Source organism: Phyllobates terribilis, unplaced genomic scaffold (genome assembly GCF_046119375.1).
Source record: "Phyllobates terribilis strain yellow unplaced genomic scaffold, ASM4611937v1 Scaffold_1__5_contigs__length_1240528914, whole genome shotgun sequence".
NCBI lineage: Eukaryota > Metazoa > Chordata > Amphibia > Anura > Dendrobatidae > Phyllobates > Phyllobates terribilis.
This window is the reverse complement of record NW_027362761.1, coordinates 144,532,549-144,557,746: the sequence shown is the minus strand read 5'-3', so window position 1 is coordinate 144,557,746 and position 25,198 is coordinate 144,532,549. Positions and strand designations below refer to the sequence as shown.

Below are 25,198 nucleotides of genomic sequence, written 5' to 3'. Positions count from 1 at the left end.
TTTAATGCCACGCAGAAGAGACGTGGAGGTCCCAGTAGCTTAACAAGACGCTTTTAATGCCCCTCAGAAGAGACGTGGAGGTCCCAGTAGCTTAACAAGACGCTTTTAATGCCCCTCAGAAGAGACTTGGAGGTCCCAATAGCTTAACAAGACGCTTTTAATGCTCCTCAGAAGAGACGTGGAGGTCCCAGTAGCTTAACAAGACTCTTCTAATGCCCCTCCGAAGAGACATGGAGGTCCCAGTATCATAACAAGACGCTTTTAATGCCCCTCAGAAGAGACGTGGAGGTCCCAGTAGCTTAACAAGATGCTTTTAAAGCCCCTCGGAAATGTGGTGGAGGTCCCTGTAGCTTAACAAGACGCTTTTAATGCCCCTCAGAAGAGACGTGGAGATCCCAGTAGCTTAACAAGATGCTTTTAATGCCCCTCGGAAAAGTGGTGGAGGTCCCAGTAGCTTAACAAGACACTTTTAATGCCCCTCAGGAGAGACATGGAGGTCCCAGTAGCTTAACATGACGCTTTTAATGCCCCTGGGAAAAGTGGTGGAGGTCCCAGTAGCTTAACAAGACGCTTTTAATGCCTCTCAGTAGAGACGTGGAGGTCCCAGTAGCTTAACAAGACGCTTTTAATGCCGCTCACAAGAGACATGGAGGTCCCAGTAGCTTAACAAGACGCTTTTAATGCCCCTCAGAAGAGATGTGGAGGTCCAAGTAGCTTAACAAGATGCTTTTAATGCCTCTCAGTAGTGACGTGGAGGTCCCAGTAGCTTAACAAGACGCTTTTAAAGCCCCTCGGAAAAGTGGTGGAGCTCCCTGTAGCTTAACAAGTTGCTTTTAATGCCCCTCAGAAGAGACGTGGAAATCCCAGTAGCTTAACAAGATTGTTTTAATGCCCCTCGGAAAAGTGGAGGAGGTCCCAGTAGCTTAACAAGATGCTTTTAATGCCGCTCAGGAGAGACGTGGAGTTCCCAGTAGCTTAACAAGACGCTTTTAGTGCCCCTCAGAAGAGACGTGGAGGTCCCAGTAGCTTAACAAGATGCTTTTAATGCCCCTCGGAAAAGTGGTGGAGGTCCCAATAGCATAACAAGATGCTTTTAATGCCCCTGAGAAGAGACGTGGAGGTCCCAGTAGCTTAAAAAGACGCTTTTAATGCCACTCACAAGAAACATGGAGGTCCCAGTAGCTTAACAAGACGCTTTTAATGCCCCTATGAAAAGACGTGGAGGTCCAAGTAGCTTAACAAGACGCTTTTAATGCCTCTCAGAAGAGACGTGGAGGTCCCAGTAGCTTAACAAGACTCTTTTAATGCCTTTCGGAAAAGTGGTGGAGGTCCTACTAGCTTAACAAGACGCTTTTAATGCCCCTCAGAAGAGACGTGGAGGACCCAGTAGCTTAACAAGACGCTTTTAATGCCCCTCAGAAGAGATGTGGAGGTCCCAGTAGCTTAACAAGACGCTTTTAATGCCCCTCAGAAGAGACGTGGAGGTCCCAGTAGCTTAACAAGACGCTTTTAATGCCCCTCAGAAGAGACGTGGAAGTCCCAGTAGCTTAACAAGATGCTTTTAATGCCCCTCAGAAAAGACGTGGAGGTCCCAGTAGCTTAACAAGACGCTTTTAATGCCCCTCAGAAGAGATGTGGAGGTCCCAGCAGCTTAAGAAGACGCTTTTAATGCCCCTCGGGAAAGTGGTGGAGGTCCCAGTAGGTTAACAAGACGCTTTTAATGCCCCTCAGAAGAGACGTGGAGGTCCCAGTAGCTTAACAAGACGCTTTTAATGCCCCTCAGAAGAGAAGTGGAGGTCCCAGAAGCTTAACAAGACGCTTTTAATGCCCCTCGGAAAAGTGGTGGAGGTCCCAGTAGCTTAATAAGATGCTTTTAATGCCCCTCAGAAGAGACGTGGAGGTCCCAGTAGCTTAACAAGACGCTTTTAATGCCACTCACAAGAGACATGGAGTTCCCTGTAGCTTAACAAGACGCTTTTAATGCCCCTCTGAAGAGACGTGGAGGTCCATGTAGCTTAACAAGACGCTTTTAATGCCTCTCAGAAGAGACGTGGAGGTCCCAGTAGCTTAACAAGACGCTTTTAATGCCTCTTGGAAAAGTGGTGGAGGTCCCAGTAGCTTAACAAGACGCTTTTAATGCCCCTCAGAAGAGACGTGGAGGTCCCAGTAGCTTAACAAGATGCTTTTAATGTCCCTCAGAAGAGACGTGGAGGTCCCAGTAGCTTAACAAGATGCTTTTAATGCCCCTCAGAAGAGACGTGGAGGTCCCAGTAGCTTAACAAGATACTTTTAATGCCCCTCAGAAAAGACGTGGAGGACCCAGTAGCTTAACAAGATGCTTTTAATGCCCCTCAGAAGAGGCGTGGAGGTCCCAGTAGCTTAACAAGACGCTTTTAATGCCCCTCGGAAAAGTGATGGAGGTCCCAGTAGCTTATCAAGACGCTTTTAATGCCCCTCAGAAGAGACGTGGAGGTCCCAGTAGCTTAAAAAGACGCTTTTAATGCCCTTCAGAAGAGACGTGGAGGTCCAGTAGCTTAACAAGTCGCTTTTAATGCCCCTCGGAAAAGTAGTGGAGGTCCCAGTAGCTTAACTAGATGCTTTCAATGCCCCTCAGAAGAGACCAGACAATGTGAACTGAGGTCTAAGATGGCAGACATACAAGAAACAGAGGCATGTTCACACTAGCAAAAAAGAAGCAAGACAAAAATATATCTCATACCCTACCATAATTATATATAAATGTAAAGCAAAATTGCATAATAAATATAGGGTACTTAGTGAACTATTTTTGATCAAAAAAAGTATACAAGCCGTCCCACCAGCGGCAAGGTGACCCTAAATTGGGACGGTATCTATACTGCCTATATTAAAAACCTTACTGTATATCAAAGTTGAAGTAATGCATATAAAAGGGTATACAAATAGGACCGGGTCCCAACTCCAGACCACCTAGGCCCGTGGTAAGCTACATATATACCAATCAGCTCAACAAAGGGCATGCCACACCCTTAAATGCATTCTGTGCAATTTAAGGGTGTGGCATGCCCTTTGTTGAGCTGATTGGTATATATGTAGCTTACCACTGGCCTAGGTGGTCTGGAGTTGGGACCCGGTCCTATTTGTCTACCCTTTTATATGCATTACTTCAACTTTGATATACAGTAAGGTTTTTAATATAGGCAGTATAGGTACCGTCCCAATTTAGGGTCACCTTGCCGCTGGTGGGACGGCTTGTATACTTTTTTTGATCAAAAATAGTTCACTAAGTACCCTATATTTATTATGCAATTTTGCTTTACATTTATATATAATTATGGTAGGGTATGAGATATATTTTTGTCTTGCTTCTTTTTTGCTAGTGTGAACATGCCTCTGTTTCTTGTATGTCTGCCATCTTAGACCTCAGTTCACATTGTCTGGTTTTTTGACTTGTTTGCATTCTGTGCAATTTAAGGGTGTGGCATGCCCTTTGTTGAGCTGATTGGTATATATGTAGCTTACCACGGGCCTAGGTGGTCTGGAGTTGGGACCCGGTCCTATTTGTCTACCCTTTTATATGCATTACTTCAACTTTGATATACAGTAAGGTTTTTAATATAGGCAGTATAGGTACCGTCCCAATTTAGGGTCACCTTGCCGCTGGTGGGACGGCTTGTATACTTTTTTTGATCAAAAATAGTTCACTAAGTACCCTATATTTATTATGCAATTTTGCTTTACATTTATATATAATTATGGTAGGGTATGAGATATATTTTTGTCTTGCTTCTTTTTTGCTAGTGTGAACATGCCTCTGTTTCTTGTATGTCTGCCATCTTAGACCTCAGTTCACATTGTCTGGTTTTTTGACTTGTTTGCATTCTGTGCAATTTAAGGGTGTGGCATGCCCTTTGTTGAGCTGATTGGTATATATGTAGCTTACCACGGGCCTAGGTGGTCTGGAGTTGGGACCCGGTCCTATTTGTCTACCCTTTTATATGCATTACTTCAACTTTGATATACAGTAAGGTTTTTAATATAGGCAGTATAGGTACCGTCCCAATTTAGGGTCACCTTGCCGCTGGTGGGACGGCTTGTATACTTTTTTTGATCAAAAATAGTTCACTAAGTACCCTATATTTATTATGCAATTTTGCTTTACATTTATATATAATTATGGTAGGGTATGAGATATATTTTTGTCTTGCTTCTTTTTTGCTAGTGTGAACATGCCTCTGTTTCTTGTATGTCTGCCATCTTAGACCTCAGTTCACATTGTCTGGTTTTTTGACTTGTTTGCATTCTGTGCAATTTAAGGGTGTGGCATGCCCTTTGTTGAGCTGATTGGTATATATGTAGCTTACCACGGGCCTAGGTGGTCTGGAGTTGGGACCCGGTCCTATTTGTCTACCCTTTTATATGCATTACTTCAACTTTGATATACAGTAAGGTTTTTAATATAGGCAGTATAGGTACCGTCCCAATTTAGGGTCACCTTGCCGCTGGTGGGACGGCTTGTATACTTTTTTTGATCAAAAATAGTTCACTAAGTACCCTATATTTATTATGCAATTTTGCTTTACATTTATATATAATTATGGTAGGGTATGAGATATATTTTTGTCTTGCTTCTTTTTTTCCCTCAGAAGAGACGTGGAGGTCCCAGTAGCTTAACAAGACGCTTTTAATGCCCCTCGGAAAAGTGGTGGAGGTCCCAGTAGCTTAACAAGATGCTTTTAATGCTCCTCAGAAGAGACGTGGAGGTCCCAGTAGCTTATTAAGACGCTTTTAATGCCACTCACAATAGACATGGAGTTCCCAGTAGCTTAACAACACGCTTTTAATGCCCCTCAGAAGAGACGTGGATGTCCAAATAGCTTAACAAGACGCTTTTAATGCCTCTCAGAAGAGACGTGGAGGTCCCAGTAGCTTAACAAGACGCTTTTAATGCCCCTCGGAAAAGTGGTGGAGGTCCCAGTAGCTTAATAAGACGCTTTTAATGCCCCTCAGAAGAGACGTGGAGATCCCAGTAGCTTAACAAGACGCTTTTAATTTCCCTCAGAAGAGATGTGGAGGTCCTAGTAGCTTAACAAGACGCTTTTAATGCCCCTCAGAAAAGTGGTGGAGGTCCCAGTAGCTTAACAAGACGCTTTTAATGCCCCTCAGAAGAGACGTGGAGGTCCCAGTAGCTTAGCAAGACGCTTTTAATGCCCCTCGGAAGAGTGGTGGAGGTCCCAGTAGCTAAACAAGATGCTTTTAATGCCCCTCAGAAGAGACGTGGAGGTCCCAGTAGCTTAACAAGATGCTTTTAATGCCCCTCAGAAAAGACGTGGAGGTCCCAGTAACTTAACAAGACGCTTTAAATGCCCCTCAGAAGAGACGTGGAGGTCTCAGTAGCTTAACAATACGCTTTTAATGCCCCTCAGAAGAGACGTGGAGGTCCCAGTAGCTTAACAAGACGCTTTTAATGCCCCTCGGAAAAGTATTGGAGGTACCAGTAGCTTAACAAGACGCTTTTAATGCCCCTTGGAAAAGTGGTGGAGGTCCCAGTAGCTTAGCAAGATGCTTTTAATGCCCCTCAGAAGAGACGTGGATGTCCCAGTAGCTTAATAAGACGCTTTTAATGCCAATCACAAGAGACATGGAGTTCCCATTAGCTTAACAAGACGCTTTTAATGCCCCTCAGAAGAGACGTGGAGGTCCAAGTAGCTTAACAAGACGCTTTAAATGCCGCTCAGAAGAGACGTGGAGGTCTCAGTAGCTTAACAGTAAGCTTTTAATGCACCTCAGAAGAGACGTGGAGGTCCCAGTAGCTTAACAAGACGCTTTTAATGCCCCTCGGAAAAGTATTGGAGGTCCCAGTAGCTTAACAAGACGCTTTTAATGCCCCTCAGAAGAGACGTGGAGGTCCCAGTAGCTTAACAAGATGCTTTTAATGCCCCTCGGAAAAGTGGTGGAGGTCACAGTAGCTTAGCAAGACGCTTTTAATGCCCCTCGGAAAAGTGTTGGAGGTCGCAGTAGTTTAACAAGATGCTTTTAATGCCCCTCGGAAAAGTGGTGGAGGTCGCAGTAGCTTAACAAAACGCTTTTAATGCCCCTTACAAGAGCCATACAGTACAGCATCTTAAAAACATTTTTCCCATTATTGGCGAGTGGGTCTCCCATAGTATTTGCTTATGCCTTCCAAGCAAAAGCTGACAAAAGTTAATATGGAGGAACTTGCAATGCCCCTTACAAGAGCCATGCAGTACAGCATTTTACAAGCAATATTCCCATGACTGGGTAGTGAGTCTCCCATAGTATTTGCTTATGCCTTCCAAGCAAAAGCTGCCAAAAATTAAGATGGAGGAACTTGCAATGCCCCTTACAAGAGTCATGCAGTACAGAATATTACAAACATTATTCCCATGATTGGGGATTGGGTCTCCCATAGTATCTGCTTATTCCTTCCAAGCAAAAGCTGCCAAAAATTAGGATGGAGGAACTTGCAATGCCCCTTACAAGAGCCATGCAGTACAGCATATTACAAACATTATTCCCATGATTGGGGAGTGGGTCTCCCATAGTATTTGCTTGTGCCTTCCAAGCAAAAGCTGCCAAAAATTAGGATGGAGGAACTTGCAATGCCCCTTACAAGAGCCATGCAGTACAGCATATTACAAACATTATTCCCAAGATTGGGGAGTGAGTCTCCCACAGTCTTTGCTTATGCCTTCCAAGCAAAAGCTGACAAAAATAAGGACGGAGGAACTTTCAATAATGGCAACACGGACCACGGTCACCCTGGTGGTATAGTGGTGGTGAAGGCTAAGGATAAGGAGAAGAACATAAAACAGCCGAAATGAGGAAGCGTATACCCATGTGTGGGTGTGAACCGGTACATGTGAATACACCTCCCGAAAAAACACAGTGGATTTGACTTTATGTTACTCTGCTGTCATTTGGTGGTGATGAGAAGTCTGGCCCAATCCAGCCCTTGTTCATTTTGATAAGGGTCAGCTTGTCAGCATTGTCAGTTGACAGGCAAGTGCGCTTATCAGTTATAATTCCCCCAGCGGCACTAAAAACACGCTCCGAGAACACGCTAGCGGCAGGGCAGGCCAGGACCTCCAAGGCGTACAGAGCGAGTTCATTCCAAGTGTCCAGCTTGGATACCCAATAATTAAAAGGCACAGAGGAATCACGGAGGATGCTGTTACGATCGGCAAGGTACTCCCTCACCATCTTTTGAAACTTTCCACTCCTTGTGAGAGTACCCCGCGCCTCAGGGCCTGTAAGCAGGGCGGGTCTGAGAAAACTGTCCCAGAATGTTGACAGTGTTCCCCTGCCTCTGCTGGATTGGAGTTGCCTCTCTCTTGCTTGTACGCCTTGGTTGGTCAACGAACTGTGACCTCTGCCGCTAGCGTGTTCAGATGGGAATTTTTTAACAGTTCTGCAGCAAGGGTCTTCTGGTACTGCCCCATTTTTGTAGACCTCTCCACCTCAGGAATAAGAGAGTGAAAGTTTTCCTTGTACCGGGGGTCTAAAAGTGTCGCCAATCAGTAAAGACTGTCACCCAACATTTTGACAATGCGAGGGTCACGGTTAAGGCAGAGTAACATAAAGTCAGCCATGCGTGCCAGACGGGCAAGACTTCCGTGTCCTCACCAAGATGACGACTGACCATGCTCTCCTCCTCCTCCTCCTCCTCCTCCTCCTCCCCCCTGTCCTCAGGCCACCCACGCTGAACCGACAGTATGACAGTTGTACAGGTACTACCGTCTACAGCGCATGATACAAGCTCCGGTTCTTCCTCCTCCTCCTCCTCCCCCTCATTGTCCCCCAATGCACGTTGGGATGAGATGAGGCTGGGCTGTGTGTAATCGACCGCTATGGTTTCTTGATCCATCTCATCATACTCTGGCTGCAATGCCTCCTCTTTAATTCTCTGCAGAGAGCGTTGCAAAAGACAGACAAGTGGAATGCTGACGCTAATGATGGCGTCATCGCCACTCACCATCTGGGTGGACTCCTCAAAGTTTGTCAAGATGGTACAGATGTCAGACATCCAGGTCCACTCCTGAGGTCTTATGTGTGGAGTCTGACCTGAATATCGACGGCCTTGTTGCAGCTGGTACTCCACAACTGCTCTCTTCTGCTCACAAATCCTTTGCAACATGTGGAGGGTAGAGTTCCAACATGTGGGGACATCAAACACCAGTCGGTGTGACGGAAGCTGCAAACGCTGCTGCAACACAGCAAGGGCGGCGGAAGCTGTAGCCGACTTGCGAAAATGAGCTGACAGGCGGCGTACTTTGACGAGCAGATCTGGCAACTCGGGGTACGATTTAAGAAACCGCTGAACCATGAGGTTAAGCACATGAGCCAGGCATGGTACGTGTGTGATCTCGCCTCGCCTCAGAGCAGCCACCAGGTTACGGCCATTGTCACACACGACCATGCCTAGATGTAGGTTCAGCGGTCTCAGCCACAGATCTGCCTGCTCTTTCACAGCTGTCCACAACTCACAAGCAGTGTGAGGTTTCTCACCTAAGCTTATGAGTTTCAGCACAGCCTGTTGCCGCTTGGCGGAGGTAGTACTGCAGTGCTTCCAGCTTGTAACTGATGTGTTGATATCTGAGATGGAGGCTGAACATGAGGAGGAGGAGGATTATGCGCAGGAGTTGTACACTGTGGGGGCAACTTTGACTGACATAGGGCCTGCAATCCTCGGTGTGGGTACCGGCTTCCACTATGTTTAACCAGTGTGCCGGCAGGGAGATGTACCGTCCCTGGCCACAAGCACTTGTCCACGTGTCCGTTGTCAGGTGGACTCTCCCAGTAACTGCGTTGTTGAGGGCACGGCAGATGTTTTGGGACACGTGCTTGTGTAGTGCGGGGATGGCACACCGGGCAAAATAGTGTCGGCTGGGGACCGAGCACCGAGGGACGGCCACCGCCATAAGGTTGCGGAAGGATTCCGTCTCCACCAGCCTAAAAGGCAGCATTTCCAACGCAAGCAGTCATGAAATGTGCGAATATAGGACTGTGGCCTGTGGGGTGTTAGCAGCGAATTTCCGCTTTCGTTAAAAGTCTGGGATATGGACAATTGAACGCTGCGGTGGGACGTGGACGTTGATGCTGTTTCTTGAGAAACTGCCATAACAAGTGAAGACTGAGAGGAAGGGGCATCTTTGCATGCAGTATGTACAGGGGATTGCCTTGCACACACAACAGGGGGTTCTATTGCACGCACAACAGCAGAAGAAGCAGTGGTGACACCCGCTGACACTGGTCGTGGACCCGGGGGTTCGCCCCACAAAGTCGGGTGCTTTGCTGCCATGTGCCTGATCATGCTGGTGGTGGTCAGGCTGGTAGTTTTGTCACCCCTGCTGATGCTGGCATGGCAGGTGGTACAAATGGCCTTTTTGGGGTTATCAGCAGAGTCTTTAAAAAAATTCCAGACTCTGGAAGACCTACCGGTTGTACTGGCAACGTCCCTCGTGTTGGTATTACGGGGAACGGTTGCCCGCCTTCAGTCTGCGGCCACCACACTGCTTCTTCCTGCCTGTTGGGGTACTCTGCCTCCCTCCCCCTGTGTGCTGCTGGCCTCACTCTGCATGTCCTCCTGCCACGTTGGGTCAGTTACTAGATCATCCACCACCTCCTCCTCTTCCACTTGCGCACCATGATCCTCCTCTTCACTTCCTGGCAATTGTGTCTCGTCATCGTCCACCTCTTGTGACAAATTGCCAGCGGCGACTTCCTGTGGCCGTGGCTGTTCAAATATTTGGGCATCGCTACATGGGATCTCCTCTTCCACCACTTCAAGCGGAGCAGGCGAGGGGCACAAATCTGGAAATGGACCAGTGAACAGCTCTTCAGGGTTTCCAAGTGTGGGATCAGTTGCTGTCTGACAACACTCGGCATGGTGGGAGGAAGGAGCATCAGGGTGAGGAGGAGTATGCAGTCGAGACTCATGGCTGAACAGTGAGCGACACACTCAAACTGTTTTTTTAGATACAAATGGCCCAAAAGTGGATAATACAGAGGTTTGAACCGTGGAACTGCAAAACCACACTTGTATTTCTCGGGCCTACACCAGACTATTTTCAACAGATATATTTGTGTCTGAAAAATCAGGGGGACACAATTTTTTTTTTTTTACAGCAAAAAATGCAAAAAGCAGGATAATAGAGATTTTTTACCGTGGAACAGCAAAAGCACACTTCTGTCTCTCTGGCCTACACCAGACTATTTTCAACAGATATATTTGTGTCTGAAAAATCAGGGAGACACTATTATTTTTTTTTTTATGGCAAAAAATGCCAAAAGCAGGATAATAGAGATGTTTTACCGTGAAACAGCAAAAGCACACTTCTGTCTCTATGGCCTACACCAGACTATTTTCAACAGATATATTTGTGTCTGAAAAATCAGGGAGACACTATTTCTATTTTTTTTACGGCAAAAAATGCCAAAAGCAGGATAATAGAGATTTTTTAACGTGGAACAGCAAAAGCACACTTCTGTCTCTCTGGCCTACACCAGACTATTTTCAACAGATATATTTGTGTCTGAAAAATCAGGGAGACACTATTTTTTTTTTTTTACCGCAAAAAATGCCAAAAGCAGGATAATAGAGATTTTTTACCGTGGAACAGCAAAACCACAGTTATAATTTACTGGTGTATTCCAGACTTTTTTAAATACTGTATATATATTTGCGGCTGAACAGTGAGCGACACACTCAAACTGTTTTTTTTAGATACAAATGGCCCATGGAACTGCAAAACCACACTTCTATTTCTCTGACCTACACCACACTATTTTCAACAGATATATTTGTGTCTGAAAAATCAGAGACACACTTTTTTTTTTTGGGAGGGGGGGGGGGCAAAAGGTTAATAAGACGGGTATTTGTATAGTGTGAAGGAGGGAAAAAAAAGAGGATTTAGATGAAAAAAAAAGGATTTTTCCTGGCCCCCGAGACCTGGAGCTAAGTCCAGCAATTTCAGCAACAGGAGCACACTGGACTGTAATGCAGCGTTTGCTGCTATAACCACTGCGTCTCCTATACAGCCTGCCTGCCTGCCTGATATCTGGGATGGATATTAGTCCTGAGAAGGACTGTTTGTTTGATCTGGAAGCCTTTACAGACCCTACACTAACTATTTTGCAGGATACATCTCTCCCTAAATCAGCAGCGCTGTCCCTACACTGTCTGATCCGGAACGACTGTGTCCAAGATGGCGGCGCCCGGTTTTAAATACTCAAGGTGATGCTGTGCGGCCAGCAAATCACTGTAATGCCCACAAACAACATGGCTGCGGCATTACAGTGACTGGCTGGCAATCCCTGCATATTCATTGGCTCTGTAAAGAGCGCCAAACATGCAGGGCGGAGACCCGAGCTCCCGCCCGAGTAACCCGGAAATGCTCGGTGCTCGCCGAACATCCCAAGTAGTGTGATGCTCGGGCGAGTACCGAGCAGTGTCGAGCATGCTCGCTCAACACTAATAGGTACACTTCAACTGAGAGACAAAATGTTAAAAAAATAATAGAAAAACAGACATTAATATTGGGTACAGAAACCTTTGTTTGCAATTACAGAGGTCAGACATTTCCTGTAGTTTCTGACCAAGTTTGCACACACTGCAGCAGAGATTTTGGCCCACTCCTCCATACAGATCTTCTCCAGATCTTTCAGGTTTCGGGGCTGTAGCTGGGCAACATTGAGTTTTAGCTCCCTCCAAAGATTTTCTATTGGGTTCAGGTCTGGAGACTGACTAGGCCACTCCAGGACCTTGAATTGCTTCTTACGAAGCCACTACTTAGTTGCCCTGGCTGTGCGTTTTGAGTCATTGTCATGCTGGGAGACCCAGACACAACCCATCTTCAATGCTCTTACTGTGGGAAGAAGGTTTTTGGCCAAAATCTTGCGATACATGACCCCATCCATCCTCCCTTCAATAGGGTGCAGTCGTCCTGTCCCCTTTGCAGAAAAACACCCCCAAAGAATGATGTTTTCCCCACCATGCTTCACGGTTGGAATGGTGTTCTTGGGGTTGTACTCATCCTTCTTCATCCTCCAAAAACGGCAAGTGAAGTTGATAGTAAAAAAGCTCTATTTTGGTCTTATCTGACCACATGACCTTCTCCCATGCCTCCTCTGGATCATCCAGTTGGTCATTGGTCGAACTTCAAATGGACCTGGACATGTGCTGGCGTGAGCAAGGGGACCTTGCATGCCCTGCAGGATTTCAATTCATGACGGCGTAGTGTGTTACTAATGGTAAAATTTGAGACTGTGGTCCCAGCTCTCTTCAGGTCATTGACCAGGTCCTCCTGTGTAGTTCTGGGCTGATTCCTAACCTTTCTGAGAATTAACCTTACCCCTTGAGGTGAGATCTTGCATGGAGCTACAGACTGAGGAAGATTGACAGTCATCTTGTGTTTCTTCCATTTTCTAATAATTGTGCTAACAGTTGTTGCCTTCTCACCAAGCTGCTTGCCTATTGTCCTGTAGCCCATCCCAGCCTTGTACAGGGTCTGCAATTTTGTCTCTGATGTCCTTACACAGCTCTTTGGTCTTGGCCATGGTGGAGACGTTGGAGAGTGATTGTTTGAGTGTGTGGACAGGTGTCTTTTATATAGGTAACGAGTTCAAACAGGTGCAAATAATACAGGTAATGAGTGCAGAGTAGGGGAGCTTCTTAAATAAAAACTAACAGGTCTGTGAGAGACCTGGTTGGTAGGTGATCAAATACTTATTTCATGCAATAAAATGCAATTTAATTATTTAAAAATCATACAATGTGATATTCTTGTTTTTATTTTTGGATTCTGTCTCTCGCAGTTGAAGTGCACCTACGATAAAAATTACAGACCTCTCCATTCTTTGTAGGTGGGAAAACTTGCAAAATTGGCAGTGTATCAAATACTTATTTTCCCTACTGTATATGTCCACACATGAATTGAAATACCAATAAATACCAGTAAAATCCCAAATAAAACTACTTAGGGTTCTTGTCTGATTCTACCATTTAAAGGTCCAATCCGCACATTCAAATCTGCTATATCAAGGTATCTGTCTGTCAACATGGCTCTTCGGTACCAAGGAACGTGACAACATACAAGTGCTTCTCACTAAATTAACACTAAATTAATATGGCCTTTTCTTAACAATACTTTCAAGGCTGCGGTTATCCCGGTTGCTTGTGCACCTTTTTCTACCACACTTTTTCCTTCCATTCAACTTTCTATTAATATGCTGGGATACAGCACTCTGTGAGAAGCCAGTTTCTTTAGCCATGACCTTTTGTGGCTTACCCTCCTTGTGGAGTGTGTCAATGACTGCCTTCTGGACATCAATCAAGTCAGCAGTCTTCCCCATGATTGTGGAGCCTACTGAAACAGACTAAGGGACCTTTTTAAAAGCTTAGGAAGCCTTTGCAGGTGTTTTTTGTTAATTATTTTAATTTACTGAGATAATGACTTTTGTGTTTTCATTCGCTGTAAGCCATAATCATCAACATTAACAGAAATAAACACTTGAAATAGATCACTCTGTTTGTAATGTCAATTTTCATTTGGAAATCAAGGTCCCAGAGTCTGGAGGAAGAGTGGCGAGGCCACAATCCAAGCTGCTTGAGGTCCAGTGTGAAGTTTCCACAATCAGTGATGGTTTGGGGAGCCATGTCATCTGCTGGTGTAGGTCCACTGAGTTTTATCAAGACCAAAGTCAGCGCAGGCGTCTACCAGGAAATTTTAGAGTGCTTCATGCTTCCCTCTGCCGACAAGCTTTTTGGAGATGGAAATTTCATTCTCCAGCAGGACTTGGCATCTGTCCACACTGCCAAAAGTATCAATATCTGGTTTAAAAACAACAGTATTGCTGTGCCAGCAAACTCGCCTGACCTTAACCCCATAGACAATCTATGGGGTATTGTCAAGAGGAAGATGAGAGACACCAGACCCAACAATACAGACGAGCTGAAGGCTGCTATCAAAGCAACCTGGGCTTCCATAACACCTCAGCAGTGTCACAGGCTGATCGCCTCTATGCCATGCTGCATTGATGCAGTAATTGATGCAAACGGAGCCCCGACCAAGTATTGAGTGCATTTACTGAACATACATTTCAGCAGGCCAACATTTCAGATTTTAAAATCATTTTTCAAGCTGTTGTTATAAAGTATTCTAATTTCCTCAGATAATGACTTTTGTGTTTTCATTGGCTGTACGCCATAAGCATCAACATTAACAGAAATAAACACTTGAAATAGATCACTATGTTTGTAATGACTCTATATAATGTATGAGTTTCACTTTTTGTATTGAAGAACTGAAATAAATTAACTTTTTGATGATATTCTAATTTTGTGAGATGCACCTGTATGCTGAAAAACATCCGAAATTCTGGCAAATGTTTTAGGCTGCATTCACACATTGCAGCAGTGGTGCAGTTTTATCTATGATTTTGCTTCAATTTTCAAAAATTTCTACAAACTGCATTTTTTTTAGATTATGATTTTTTTACCCTGCAGCAAAAAAAACTCAACGTGACAGCAAAGTGTAAACACAGCCTAACATCCTAAAAAACTAACAGAACTTTTTAAAAATGATGTCAACATAAACACATGGTAAGTTTATGCTATATTAAGTTAAGAACTTTTTAGTGGCATGATTATGTATTTAAAGCCTCATTCAGATGCGTGAATCATCCACGTGTTCTATTCTTGATTTTCATTTATAGTGCAAGTATTCAAGTCGGTGGGGTTTTTCACATATCCATGTCTCAGAAACAGGTCTCTGAAAAAAATAGCAGTGTGATTTAATCTGGTCTGAATTATGGACCAGACTAATGCATGTAAATAATAGGCAGCAACAGCCAGGTCTGCAATAAGCAGTCTACTTAGTAGAGTGCTAGGTTCTGCAAATTTTGCTGCATTTCCCACTTTTGTGGCAACAATTTTGACAGTGTTTTTATATATTTTTTTATGCAGTCAGATATTACATTAAGGGCTCGTTCACACGAACGTTGATTCTCTCATGCGAGAGAATCGGCTAAATTAAACTGATGATACTCAGATCAAACTCTGATCAGAGTTTGAGTCGAGTGTCAATTTACTGTGCTGCAGAAATCTATGGGTGTATGTAAAACATCAGACTTCCCTCGTATGACATCCAAGTGTAGTCTGATGTTTTACACGCACACATAGACTTGAATGTGATCCGATTTGTGAAGCCACTTGCAGCAAGCTGTGATCTGCTCCACAGACCAATTCGGTCTGTAGAAAGAATCGCAGGTCTGCACTGCCCCATAGTATAACACTGGTCCGAGTGCTAACCAATAAAACATTGGATAACACTCATCCAAGCTATACACTAGTGTGAGCGAGCCCTAAAGTATATTGTAAAATGAACAACATACAAAGCATACAAAGCAAGGGGGAATGGGGCATTTTGGTGCGTTTTTAGTCCCTTTGTCATTTTTTCCCAAGACAGGGTATGCTCTATGTATGGTGTTTCTCCTGTTTTTTCATGCGCACTGAAAAAAGTCAGAAACCATATAAATATGGGAAAAAAAGAAGATATTAAAAACACTTGAAAAAAAATGCAGAAAATAAAAAAAAAACATAAAGGCTTTGGAAAACGCATGGCTTTTTTAGGCTGTGTTCACAAGTTCAGGTTTCTGAAGTAATTTTTGAAGCCAAAAAATAGAAGTAGTGTATGTTCACATGTGGTGTTTTTACAGCATTTTTTTTCTGCAGCCTAACCATTCATTCTTGACAGTAAAAACGCTGTGTATAAAACACAGCAAATAGCTGCGATTTGCTGCATTTTTTGCTGTTGTAGCTGTGATTTTTGGCTGCATTTTTCAGGTGGATTACATGTGGGATTTGTCTACAGTGCGTGTTACTAAGGTTAGTCTTATTCACCAAAAACGCTGCATAAACAAATGTTATGCTGCGTATTTTGCAGCATGTTCGCACTTTCTCATTGTATTCTATATGAGAAAAAACACTTAAAAAAAAATAAAATGTGTGCATGAGATTTCTGAAATCACAGCTTTTGCTGTTACTGTAAAACGCAGCTTCTTTTTTGCAGAAAAAAAAAATGCAGCAAAAAAACCACTTGCGAATATAGCTGTAGATTTAAGAGGAGTTGTCTCAGGCTTTTCTTTACAGATGTCTTACATTTATGATTGATGACTGTTTTTGACTTCAAAAACTGAATAAAATAACGTGAATATTGAAACACAACCTAAGGCCGCGTTCACACGTTCAGTATTCGGTCGGTATTTTACATCAGTATTTGTAATCTAACACCAGAAGTGGGTGATAAATACAGGAGTGGGTGATGTGTTTCTATTATACTTTTCCTCTGATTGTTCCACTCCTGGTTTTTGGCTTACAAATATTAATGTAAAATACTGACCAAATACTGAATGTGTGAACGTGGCCTAATGGTATGCATTTTTCTATCACGATAGAGTTTACTGGCAATTATTTCATTAGTCATAGGGGGTGTCTCATTTGCCTAATACATTCCTGATTTGAATAAATAGCAAAATGAGGAGCCCTAAGTGCCTGTCTTGCAGCAGCCTTGGTAGGTCAGTAGACATGCTGGTTCAGCAGCTGTAAAATGTTTTATAAGTGACATCTCCCTGTAATGAGCGTGTGATGCCTCCATAATATGACAGACAATTGCTCTTTTCTTTAGGACCTGGAAGGGTGGAAGATGATTAGTAAATGAAGAGAATTACAATTTTCTTCAAGTGTAAAGATGTGATCCAAAGCATCTTTAAGTTTGAGGAATGTATGGTCAGGTTATTCCAAAAATGCCTGTTGGTGACCCAGGACCTTGTGGTCACGAGGCAATCAGCATGAAAGTGGTCATGTGCTGGTAACTATACTGATATAAAAGGATTAGGGCAGCAGGGAAACTCTTGACTGCATCAAAGGGATTGTTAAGTAATGAAGCATAAAACAAACTGAAGGCTGTCGTATTTAGGAAATTTACTTGCTGGATAAAACCTGGTTCAAGATCTAGTAGGTACTGTTATTCATTTGGTGTTATGTATACATAAAATATGTTTTGTCTTTTTGTTAAGTTTGACTTTATTATACAACTTGCATTTGGGTGTTTTTTGTTTTTTTTTTTTTTTGTTCTTTAAAGCTGAAACTAGTGACCTGTGTGAGCAACTGTCTAACATTTCTAGTAATTATCTTGGAAAATACTGTGTTTCAGAGAAGACACTTAAAATCCAAGTGCCGCACCCACAGTCTGTTGCTGGAAAGGCTTATAGGTATGAAGGTGTCAGAACTTGCTTGGGTGTTTAATAACTTGGCTAATTATTTTGAGTGTAAAACAGTAGTTTTTATGGATGAAAGAACATTACTGAATCACTGTGTCCCTTAGTCAGGCTTTTAATCTAATGCTTCATACCTTTAATCAATAACAAGGAGACTATTCCCTTTCATCAATGTATGTTATTCTATCCGACCATAAGCAGTGGTGGCATGTTTGACTCTTAATTTTTTTGGCCAAGAGTCCACACAACGTTTGACTGTCTAAGCAAGTTACCTATTACACTCATCATGCTAATCTTCCTATTATGTAGGCTGCGCCATAGGAGGAGTTCTGCATCAAAGCTGGGAGGTTCTGTTTCCCCTCATTATGAGGCTTCAGTCTGGCAGTATTTTATTATATGCTTTAAATGTTACGACTGTGACACCACCACCAACTTTGTTGCACTTGTCTCTGTCATCTTTCAGCTGTGACTGTCCAGAACATGACCATGTTGAGCTACAGGTCTTGGAGATTCTACTTGGTGGCATTATTGTTCGTACTCTCTTATGACCTGATCTCTGCACAATTTCCTCGTCAATGTGCCACTCCAGAAGCGCTGCTCAGTGGCGAGTGCTGCCCAGGTTTATTTCCTCAACTGTCTCCAGATGCAAGTGACCAGTGTGGCTTTACTGTAGGTCGTGGTCTGTGTGGAACGGTTAGTGTGGATACCAGGCCGCATGGACCCCAATATCAGCTTGATGGAACAGATGATCGAGAACAATGGCCCATACGCTTCTTTAACCGGACATGTAGATGTTTTGGTCGGTTCTATGGTTACAACTGTGGCAGCTGTAGACCTGGATGGACAGGGGACAACTGTGACCAACCACTTGTAGTAGGTAAGTTGTAATTTTTGGCTTATATATATTTTTTTTTTTTAAGGATATGTGCACATGACATTATGGAGCTAGCCTAAAAATGCAGCAAAAAATAAACAAATGATGCACAGCAATGTAAAAAACAACATTGCTGTTCATGTGTTCAGTCTTGTTACTACTTTTAACCACTTCAGGGTCCCAAAATCTTGAAGCAGTTAAAAGAATTTAAATTGTTTGTTTGTAAGCCTTCTGCCATTTGCATTTGAAAGTATAGGAAAAAATTGCGTGCGCGCACACACAAACAAAAAAGCCTTTATTTGGTTTTTCAAGTGGAAGACAGAAATGACCGGGCATTGTATTTCAGCATATTGCCATTACTTGCCTATTGAATACTTAGCTGCCCTCCCCATGTCAAAACCTAATCGTCGAGGCCAGTGATTAACTGCTGTAGTCACTTTATTTTAATTCCATTACTGCTGCTACATAAATCAAGACCCAATGTGGTTCTGACCTGTTCTATGACCACATGCTCAGTTTTCTTCTTTGGGCACATAGATCAGACCATTTGGAAGAACTATGTTCACAGCAGGTGTATGTCAAATTATGTTGGTATTTTTCCACTTATAATATGGGTATTCTGTATGGTCATATATCACCTGCTGTGTCCAGAATATGTCTTAATATTCTCCTAAAATGTAATGTCCTTTATGCCCTAAGATCTCTCCAGACTACAAAGTACAATAAATGCAGTGTGTGGAGGGGGGGACCTCCTTGCACTCCCTGCCACCTGTATGGTCTTCGCTGCATCTTCTGATCCCCTGCCACTTGTGCTGGGGCCACCGGGCCTCTCACACTAGGCCAGGATTTTCGACTTTCATTAGATCATGGCATCATGTCTCCCTCCAGCAGGGGATCAAAAGATGCAGGGAGGACCGGACTGATGGGAGTGAGTAACAGAGGGGTCGGGAACATCAGCTGACCCTTTTGATGGAGTGAATTACAAAAAAAAACTGCATTTCTGCAGTATACAGACTTTTGTAAAACTTTCTCATCTCTAATTGTGTATGTATAATATACACTCACACTCGGTATGTAAAGAAAGGACTTTTAACACATGTAACAATTAATTGTAATGGTTCCTAACTTAGAAAAGTACAAACTGATATGCATTTGTTAGACTTTTGGTCCTCTAACTAGCCTAGTCATCAATAAAAGGCACAATTTTGTTTTATTGTAGTGCGAAGAAATGTGTTGGACTTGCGTGCTGAAGAAAAACAACGCTTTGTTAACGCACTTAATCTTGCAAAAAACACTGTGCACCCAGACTACGTCATCGCAACACGTCATCGCAATGAGCTCATTGACCAAGAAGGAAATGCTACGAACTTTGAAAATATCTCAATTTATGATTTCTTTGTTTGGACCCATTACTACAGTGTTAGCAAAACTTTTCTTGGCCCAGGCCAGGGGAGTGCTGGTGGCATAGATTTCTCTCATGAGGGTCCTGCTTTCCTTACCTGGCACAGATACCACTTGATGCAACTGGAAAGGGACATGCAGGTACAGTGAGGGTTTTTTCTTCCTGTAACAAATATTTATGATCTCTTGTCAGTCCTAAGTAGTCATGTGAAAAAAGGCTGATCACTGTTGGTAGTATAATTAGTTCTAGCCTCTGACATCTTGTACATGTTTGCAGCAGTGACTATGGAGTCTTACAGTACAAATTGGGAGACTTCACATGTATGTATAAACTGTAATTTCTCCAGCTGGCGTTGGGTCAATTAACCTGAACTGGTAGCCTCACCTATGCCTGAGGCTGTTGGTTTGGCTTCAGAAGTCTGTGGCTAGTCCAGAAATGGTAATCCATACACGGTCTGTGAAATCTGGACATGTGACGCAGTCTTCTATGTTCCGTTTCATTGACCTCTTATAGTAATTGGCAATATATTGCTGTATTAAAAGAGGAAAAAAAACAAACTTAGGGCTATGTTTTCTATGATGAGCTCTTGATGTTGCAGGTCTTCTGCACATATTATATAAATTGGGTTACTTGTGTGTGGGGTATTTATTCCCTGACTGAATCTGTGGGGGAAGGATTGCAGCATATCCTCCAGAAATCAATGACTCGGCCATTCAAGTCTGAGTGGGAGCACAAAGTTGGATACCACAGTACAGCATAATTATTTTTTTTTTTTTTTTTTATTCTGAAAAAACAAATATTCCCCAAGTTAATGAGGGGGTGGGAGGTTGGGAAGAAGCCTTGCATAAAAAGGCTTAAACATGGGTGGGCAAATTTTTATTTTTTTTCTCTTTTGAGGCTTAATGTGCAAAACCATGACTGTGGGCTGAACCAATAGGTTGAACTTAATATTGCTCAATTTATAATTAAGAACTTATTGGTGTTTTTGTTGTATTAACATCTAAAAAAAAAAAAAAAAAAAAAAAAAACACAATAGGGCTTATTGTAATGTGTTCTTGCCAGTATCAGCTAATCAAATCCATATAACTTACTGGTTCTGCTATTCAGCCTTACAGAGGACCTGTCACGAAGTCAAGTGGCCAATATTTACTCATTTTATTCTCAAATATGAGTGAAAAACTAACAACTTTTTGATCTGGCAAACTTGTTTTCTAAGTATAATACGCATAGATGTACTTTGATGCCTACTATGTCCTCTATCCTTGTCATAATCCCACGCTTTCTTGTTTTCTTGCGCACATTCCTTCTGCCTTTCCCTTGGGGGGGTCTCCAATGTGGATACCAGCAGGCGGCGGTTTGCCCAGTTCTGGTGTAGTGTAACGCTCTGTATCCAATGTATGTTACCAATGTGGTGTTCTGTTGTGATTCCAAGTGTATTAAATACTTAACAAATGTTTCTTAAGAACCTTCTGCAGGATCCTGCTTTTGCACTTCCTTATTGGAATTTTGCTATTGGTGGAAACGAATGTGACATTTGTACTGATGACCTCGTGGGTGCAAGAAGCAATTTTGAACAAAATCTTTTAAGTCCAAACTCTGTGTTTGCTCGTTGGCAAGTTGTATGTGAATTTGTGGAGGATTATGAAAGCTTGGGGACTATCTGTAACAGTAAGTATTTGCCTGAAAAGCTAAACTGGCTTTTATGTAACACTGAGCTATGTGGATGCATCTAGTCTCTTGCTTTGTTGTTGACATATGTAATTTCTTACAACAGACACTGCAAGTAGCCCAATCAGAAGAAATCCTGCTGGAAACATTGCTCGGCCAATGGTACAAAGGCTTCCTGAGCCAGAAGATGTACTTCTTTGTTTAGAAGTCAGTTTGTTTGATACTGCACCATTCTTTTCAAATTCTACAGAAAGCTTTCGAAATGCCATTGAGGGTAATGAAACTACAAGAGTGTGTGTGTGTGTGTGTGTGTGTATGTATGTGTGTTAAAAAAAAAAAATTTCTTTACATAGGATACAGTGAACCTTCCGGGCAATATAATCCCACAGTAAGAAGCCTTCATAATCTAGCTCATCTGTTCCTAAATGGTACTGGGGGACAAACTCATGTGTCTCCAAATGATCCTATCTTTGTGCTGCTTCATACCTTTACTGATGCAGTTTTTGATGAATGGCTGAAGAGGCATACTACAGGTAAGGGCTTATTGATGAACCGTGACTCCTGATGTCTCCATATCTGGAAAGCATCATTCAAAAAACAAATTTGGAAACCTTTTTAATTTCCTCTAACACCTTCCTGAACCACGTCTTGGTATTACAATACAGCAGGAAAGTGGTTACCAAAAGCTCCACACTTGCATATGCTTACTATAATGCAGTGATGGCACCAACATCACTTGCTGGTTTCAGCTGTATTATATGCTGGGGTCAATGCTGATTGAGTGGTTTTGCAGAGGGTGACACTCTCCTCATCAGCCCCATCAAAGTGCTGATTAGTTGCAACTGGAGGATTGAGCGCTTCCAGGCCTACCATGTAAAAATGCTGCTTAAGCCCTGTCTGTCAGTTTTACACTGGATCTAATATTCTAATACAGAAGTATTGCAGGAGATTTTGACAAGGACCACAAGTCCTGTAAAGACTCGAACTAAGTCAAGTGTGCTGTTTGATAATTGGATGAACTTATTTTATATTTTGATCGGGCTGAAGCACTATGTATGTAAAGCAGAAATCTCAAGCTTCTATGAACGCCGGCCACGAGCCGGCGTGCACAGGTTGTCATGGCAACCAATCCTGCGATCACATGACAGGTGTTGATTGGCGAGATGAATAATGCGCTTACATTTGGCAAGGGTTAAATCCCGCTGTCAGTGATTGACAGCAGGATTTAACCGGTTAACAGCCACAGGCAGTGCACTGCTCCACCTCTGGCTGTTAAAGGGACACAACAGCTGATTAAATCAGTCATGTGCAAGTGAGCCCCACTTTTTTTTTATAATAGAGGACTATACAAAACTACTGTGGCAAAATATTTAATCTGCAGGACAAATCTTTGCTGTAAACTAAATCCTAATGAGAAGGTATTGTGGGGGTGGCTTTGGTACACACACACACACACACACACACACACACACACACACACACACACACACACACACACACACACACACACACGCACACGCGCGCGCTCTTCCCATCTCTCATTCTCCCCTTTTGGATATGATTGTCTAATTGCATAGCATTTCTTTCATTCCCCCATCCCAATATTAGTCTTGATTTATGGATTAACATGTATCTTTCTAATCTTAAGATTTTAATGAGTATCCACTGGAAGACGCACCTATTGGTCATAACCGACAATACAACATGGTTCCATTCTGGCCACCAGTGACCAATATTGAAATGTTTGTTTTGGCTCCAGACCATCTGGGATATGCATATGATGTCCAGTGGCCTAGTAAGTAGATGAGCTAGCAAAAGCTTAATATCAGTGTGCCTTAATGTATTCTGGTTACACTAGCTTTTATACAGCAAACGGTATATAGTAAGTATATTGTGTACTTGAAATTTTAAAGATAAAACCTGACAAATTGGTCTTGCTGCTGTCACATGTATATTGGGAACAATGGCAAATGTTGTGGCGAAAGTTAGTTGTGTGGGAACATTCAAGTGCTTGGCTGAGGACAGAGTAAAGGAGGTTCTTCAGCACTGAACAACTTGTATAATGACCTATTCATAGGATACATGGTACCCCCCCCCCCCCCAATTGGTCAGCTGAAAACTTCTAGCAGGCAGAACAGACTTCTGCTAATCAGTGGGGCTGCTGGACCCTCACCAATCTCATATTGGTGACTTTTCTAATGGATAGGTCATCAATTTTTCAATCCTGGAAATCCCTTTTGTTTGGTCTTTGTTTCTGGAAGTGTTCTTCAAAGCTAAGGCATATCAATGTAGATGGCACAAGAATACAAAGGCTTCCAAAGGTGAGAAAGAAGCAGCTACAAACAGTTTTTTTCTCTTAAGGACCTGGGCGTTGCTTAGACAGTCAATTAAATTCAATGGAGGATAAGCTGGGGTACCTCCTAGTATTAAATGTCTGATGTAGAAAAGATGTTCTTGAAAGATATGCCATGCTTATCCTATTTTTAACAGTGTATTTCTATTGCCTCTTAAGGTCGTGCACTTAGCAGTACAGAGATCATCACAATAGCAGTTATAGCCGCTTTGGTTCTTGTGGCTATAATCTTTACGGGTGCCGCATGCGCTCTTCGGCGCAGGAAGAGGAAGAGCGAGGTGCTTCAGCCCCTTCTTGGTGAATCCTATCCACGTTATGCTGAAGACAAGGAAAATACACAATCTGTGTAAAATATCTAAACTTGTTCCAGCTATAAAATGCTTAGTAATTTTTACTTGACTCTAGTTCCGAGCTGTAAGTTAGTCTTTAGATCATATTGTATGTGCAAGAAGTCTTTTGTTTATTTTTATTGCTAAGAATATTCCAACACTGAGTTGGCTTTATGTAAATGCCTATGTGATGCTGCTAGCAAACCTCAATGTGCACAGTTTTCTGCAATCACTGTATGGACCTGCATGAACCCACTATCTGGATGGTTAGAATTGTTGAAAGTCCTTTTGAGTAGATATTCATAAGTCAGGCCAAGAACAATTTGTCCAATAATCAAAAAAAAAAAAGTATTTTGGAATTTGCAGTATGACTACTCATTTCCATGTTTTAGACTTTTCTGTGTAAACTTACTTTATTTTGTTTCACTCAGCTAGGTAAAGGACTTGCATTTCCTTTACCACAGCGTGCTTGTAAGATACTGTTTTTTTTTTTTTTTTTTTTTTTTTACCCCTTCACAACCCTGGACGTATAGGTACATCTAAGGTAATGTCCTTGCCTGTGGGATCGGATGATGAGCCCAAATCCATCAACTGTCATGTGCCTCGATCTATGGCTGTCAACCAGTTAAATGCCACTGTCAATCACTGACGGCAGCATTTAACACACGCGGGTAACAAGACCTACCCATCGATGGGTTGTTATGTCAGTTGAGGGTCTGCATAAGACCCTTGTGCCTGTCACTGAATCTACTATGAATGCCATAGCTTGTAGTTTTGTTTTGCTACACATGGCAGGTCTGAAGCACTATTGCCCCCACTCAAAATGAAAACCATTGAAAATACACACTTGGTATCTATGCATTCAGAAATGTTCGATGTATGACAATATAAAATAATCAGATTGGTAAATGGCGTAACGAGAAATATTTAAATGCCAGAATTGAGTTTCCTTGGCTGCCGCAAGATCAGGTGATCAAGACCTCGCATCTAGCTCAATGTGCAAAATATAAGCCCTCGCCTAATCCCAGATCCCCGGAAAAAAAAGGAGGGTGGAGACGCTACAGGTCTCAGAAAATATGACCTCAGCTAATTCCCCCCCCCCCCCCCTCTCTAAACTCTAAAGTTTGTATTGAAGTGGTAAAAGATCCTATACATTTAGTATTTGCGTATTCTTACTGACCTTGGGACTCCTATTGCCAAGTCAGTTTTAGTATTTAGTGAACATGGTAGATAAAAAAAATTGCTATATAGATTTTTTTTTTTTTTTTTTTTTGCAACTTCACCGCACTTGGAAT

General features: G+C 42.7%; 1 protein-coding gene across 3 annotated transcripts in view; it reads left to right on the top strand.

Moving 5' to 3' along the window:
- The window catches only part of TYRP1 (tyrosinase related protein 1), an 82,762-nt gene extending 57,815 nt beyond the window's left edge, over positions 1-24,947 (top strand). The window contains exons 1-8 of one of the 3 annotated variants that reach the window (XM_073668256.1): positions 16,861-17,018; positions 17,741-18,154; positions 19,371-19,693; positions 21,017-21,221; positions 21,328-21,495; positions 21,575-21,754; positions 22,870-23,016; positions 23,734-24,946. In XM_073668256.1, coding sequence (XP_073524357.1) covers positions 17,758-18,154; positions 19,371-19,693; positions 21,017-21,221; positions 21,328-21,495; positions 21,575-21,754; positions 22,870-23,016; positions 23,734-23,924 — 1,611 coding nt within the window. In that variant the 5' untranslated portion in view covers positions 16,861-17,018; positions 17,741-17,757 and the 3' untranslated portion in view covers positions 23,925-24,946. Of the gene's footprint in view, positions 1-16,860; positions 17,019-17,740; positions 18,155-19,370; positions 19,694-21,016; positions 21,222-21,327; positions 21,496-21,574; positions 21,755-22,869; positions 23,017-23,733 lie in introns of those variants that run through there. The other 2 variants (XM_073668265.1, XM_073668254.1) reach the window with 2 other exon arrangements.
- The last annotated feature ends 251 nt before the right edge of the window (positions 24,948-25,198 follow it).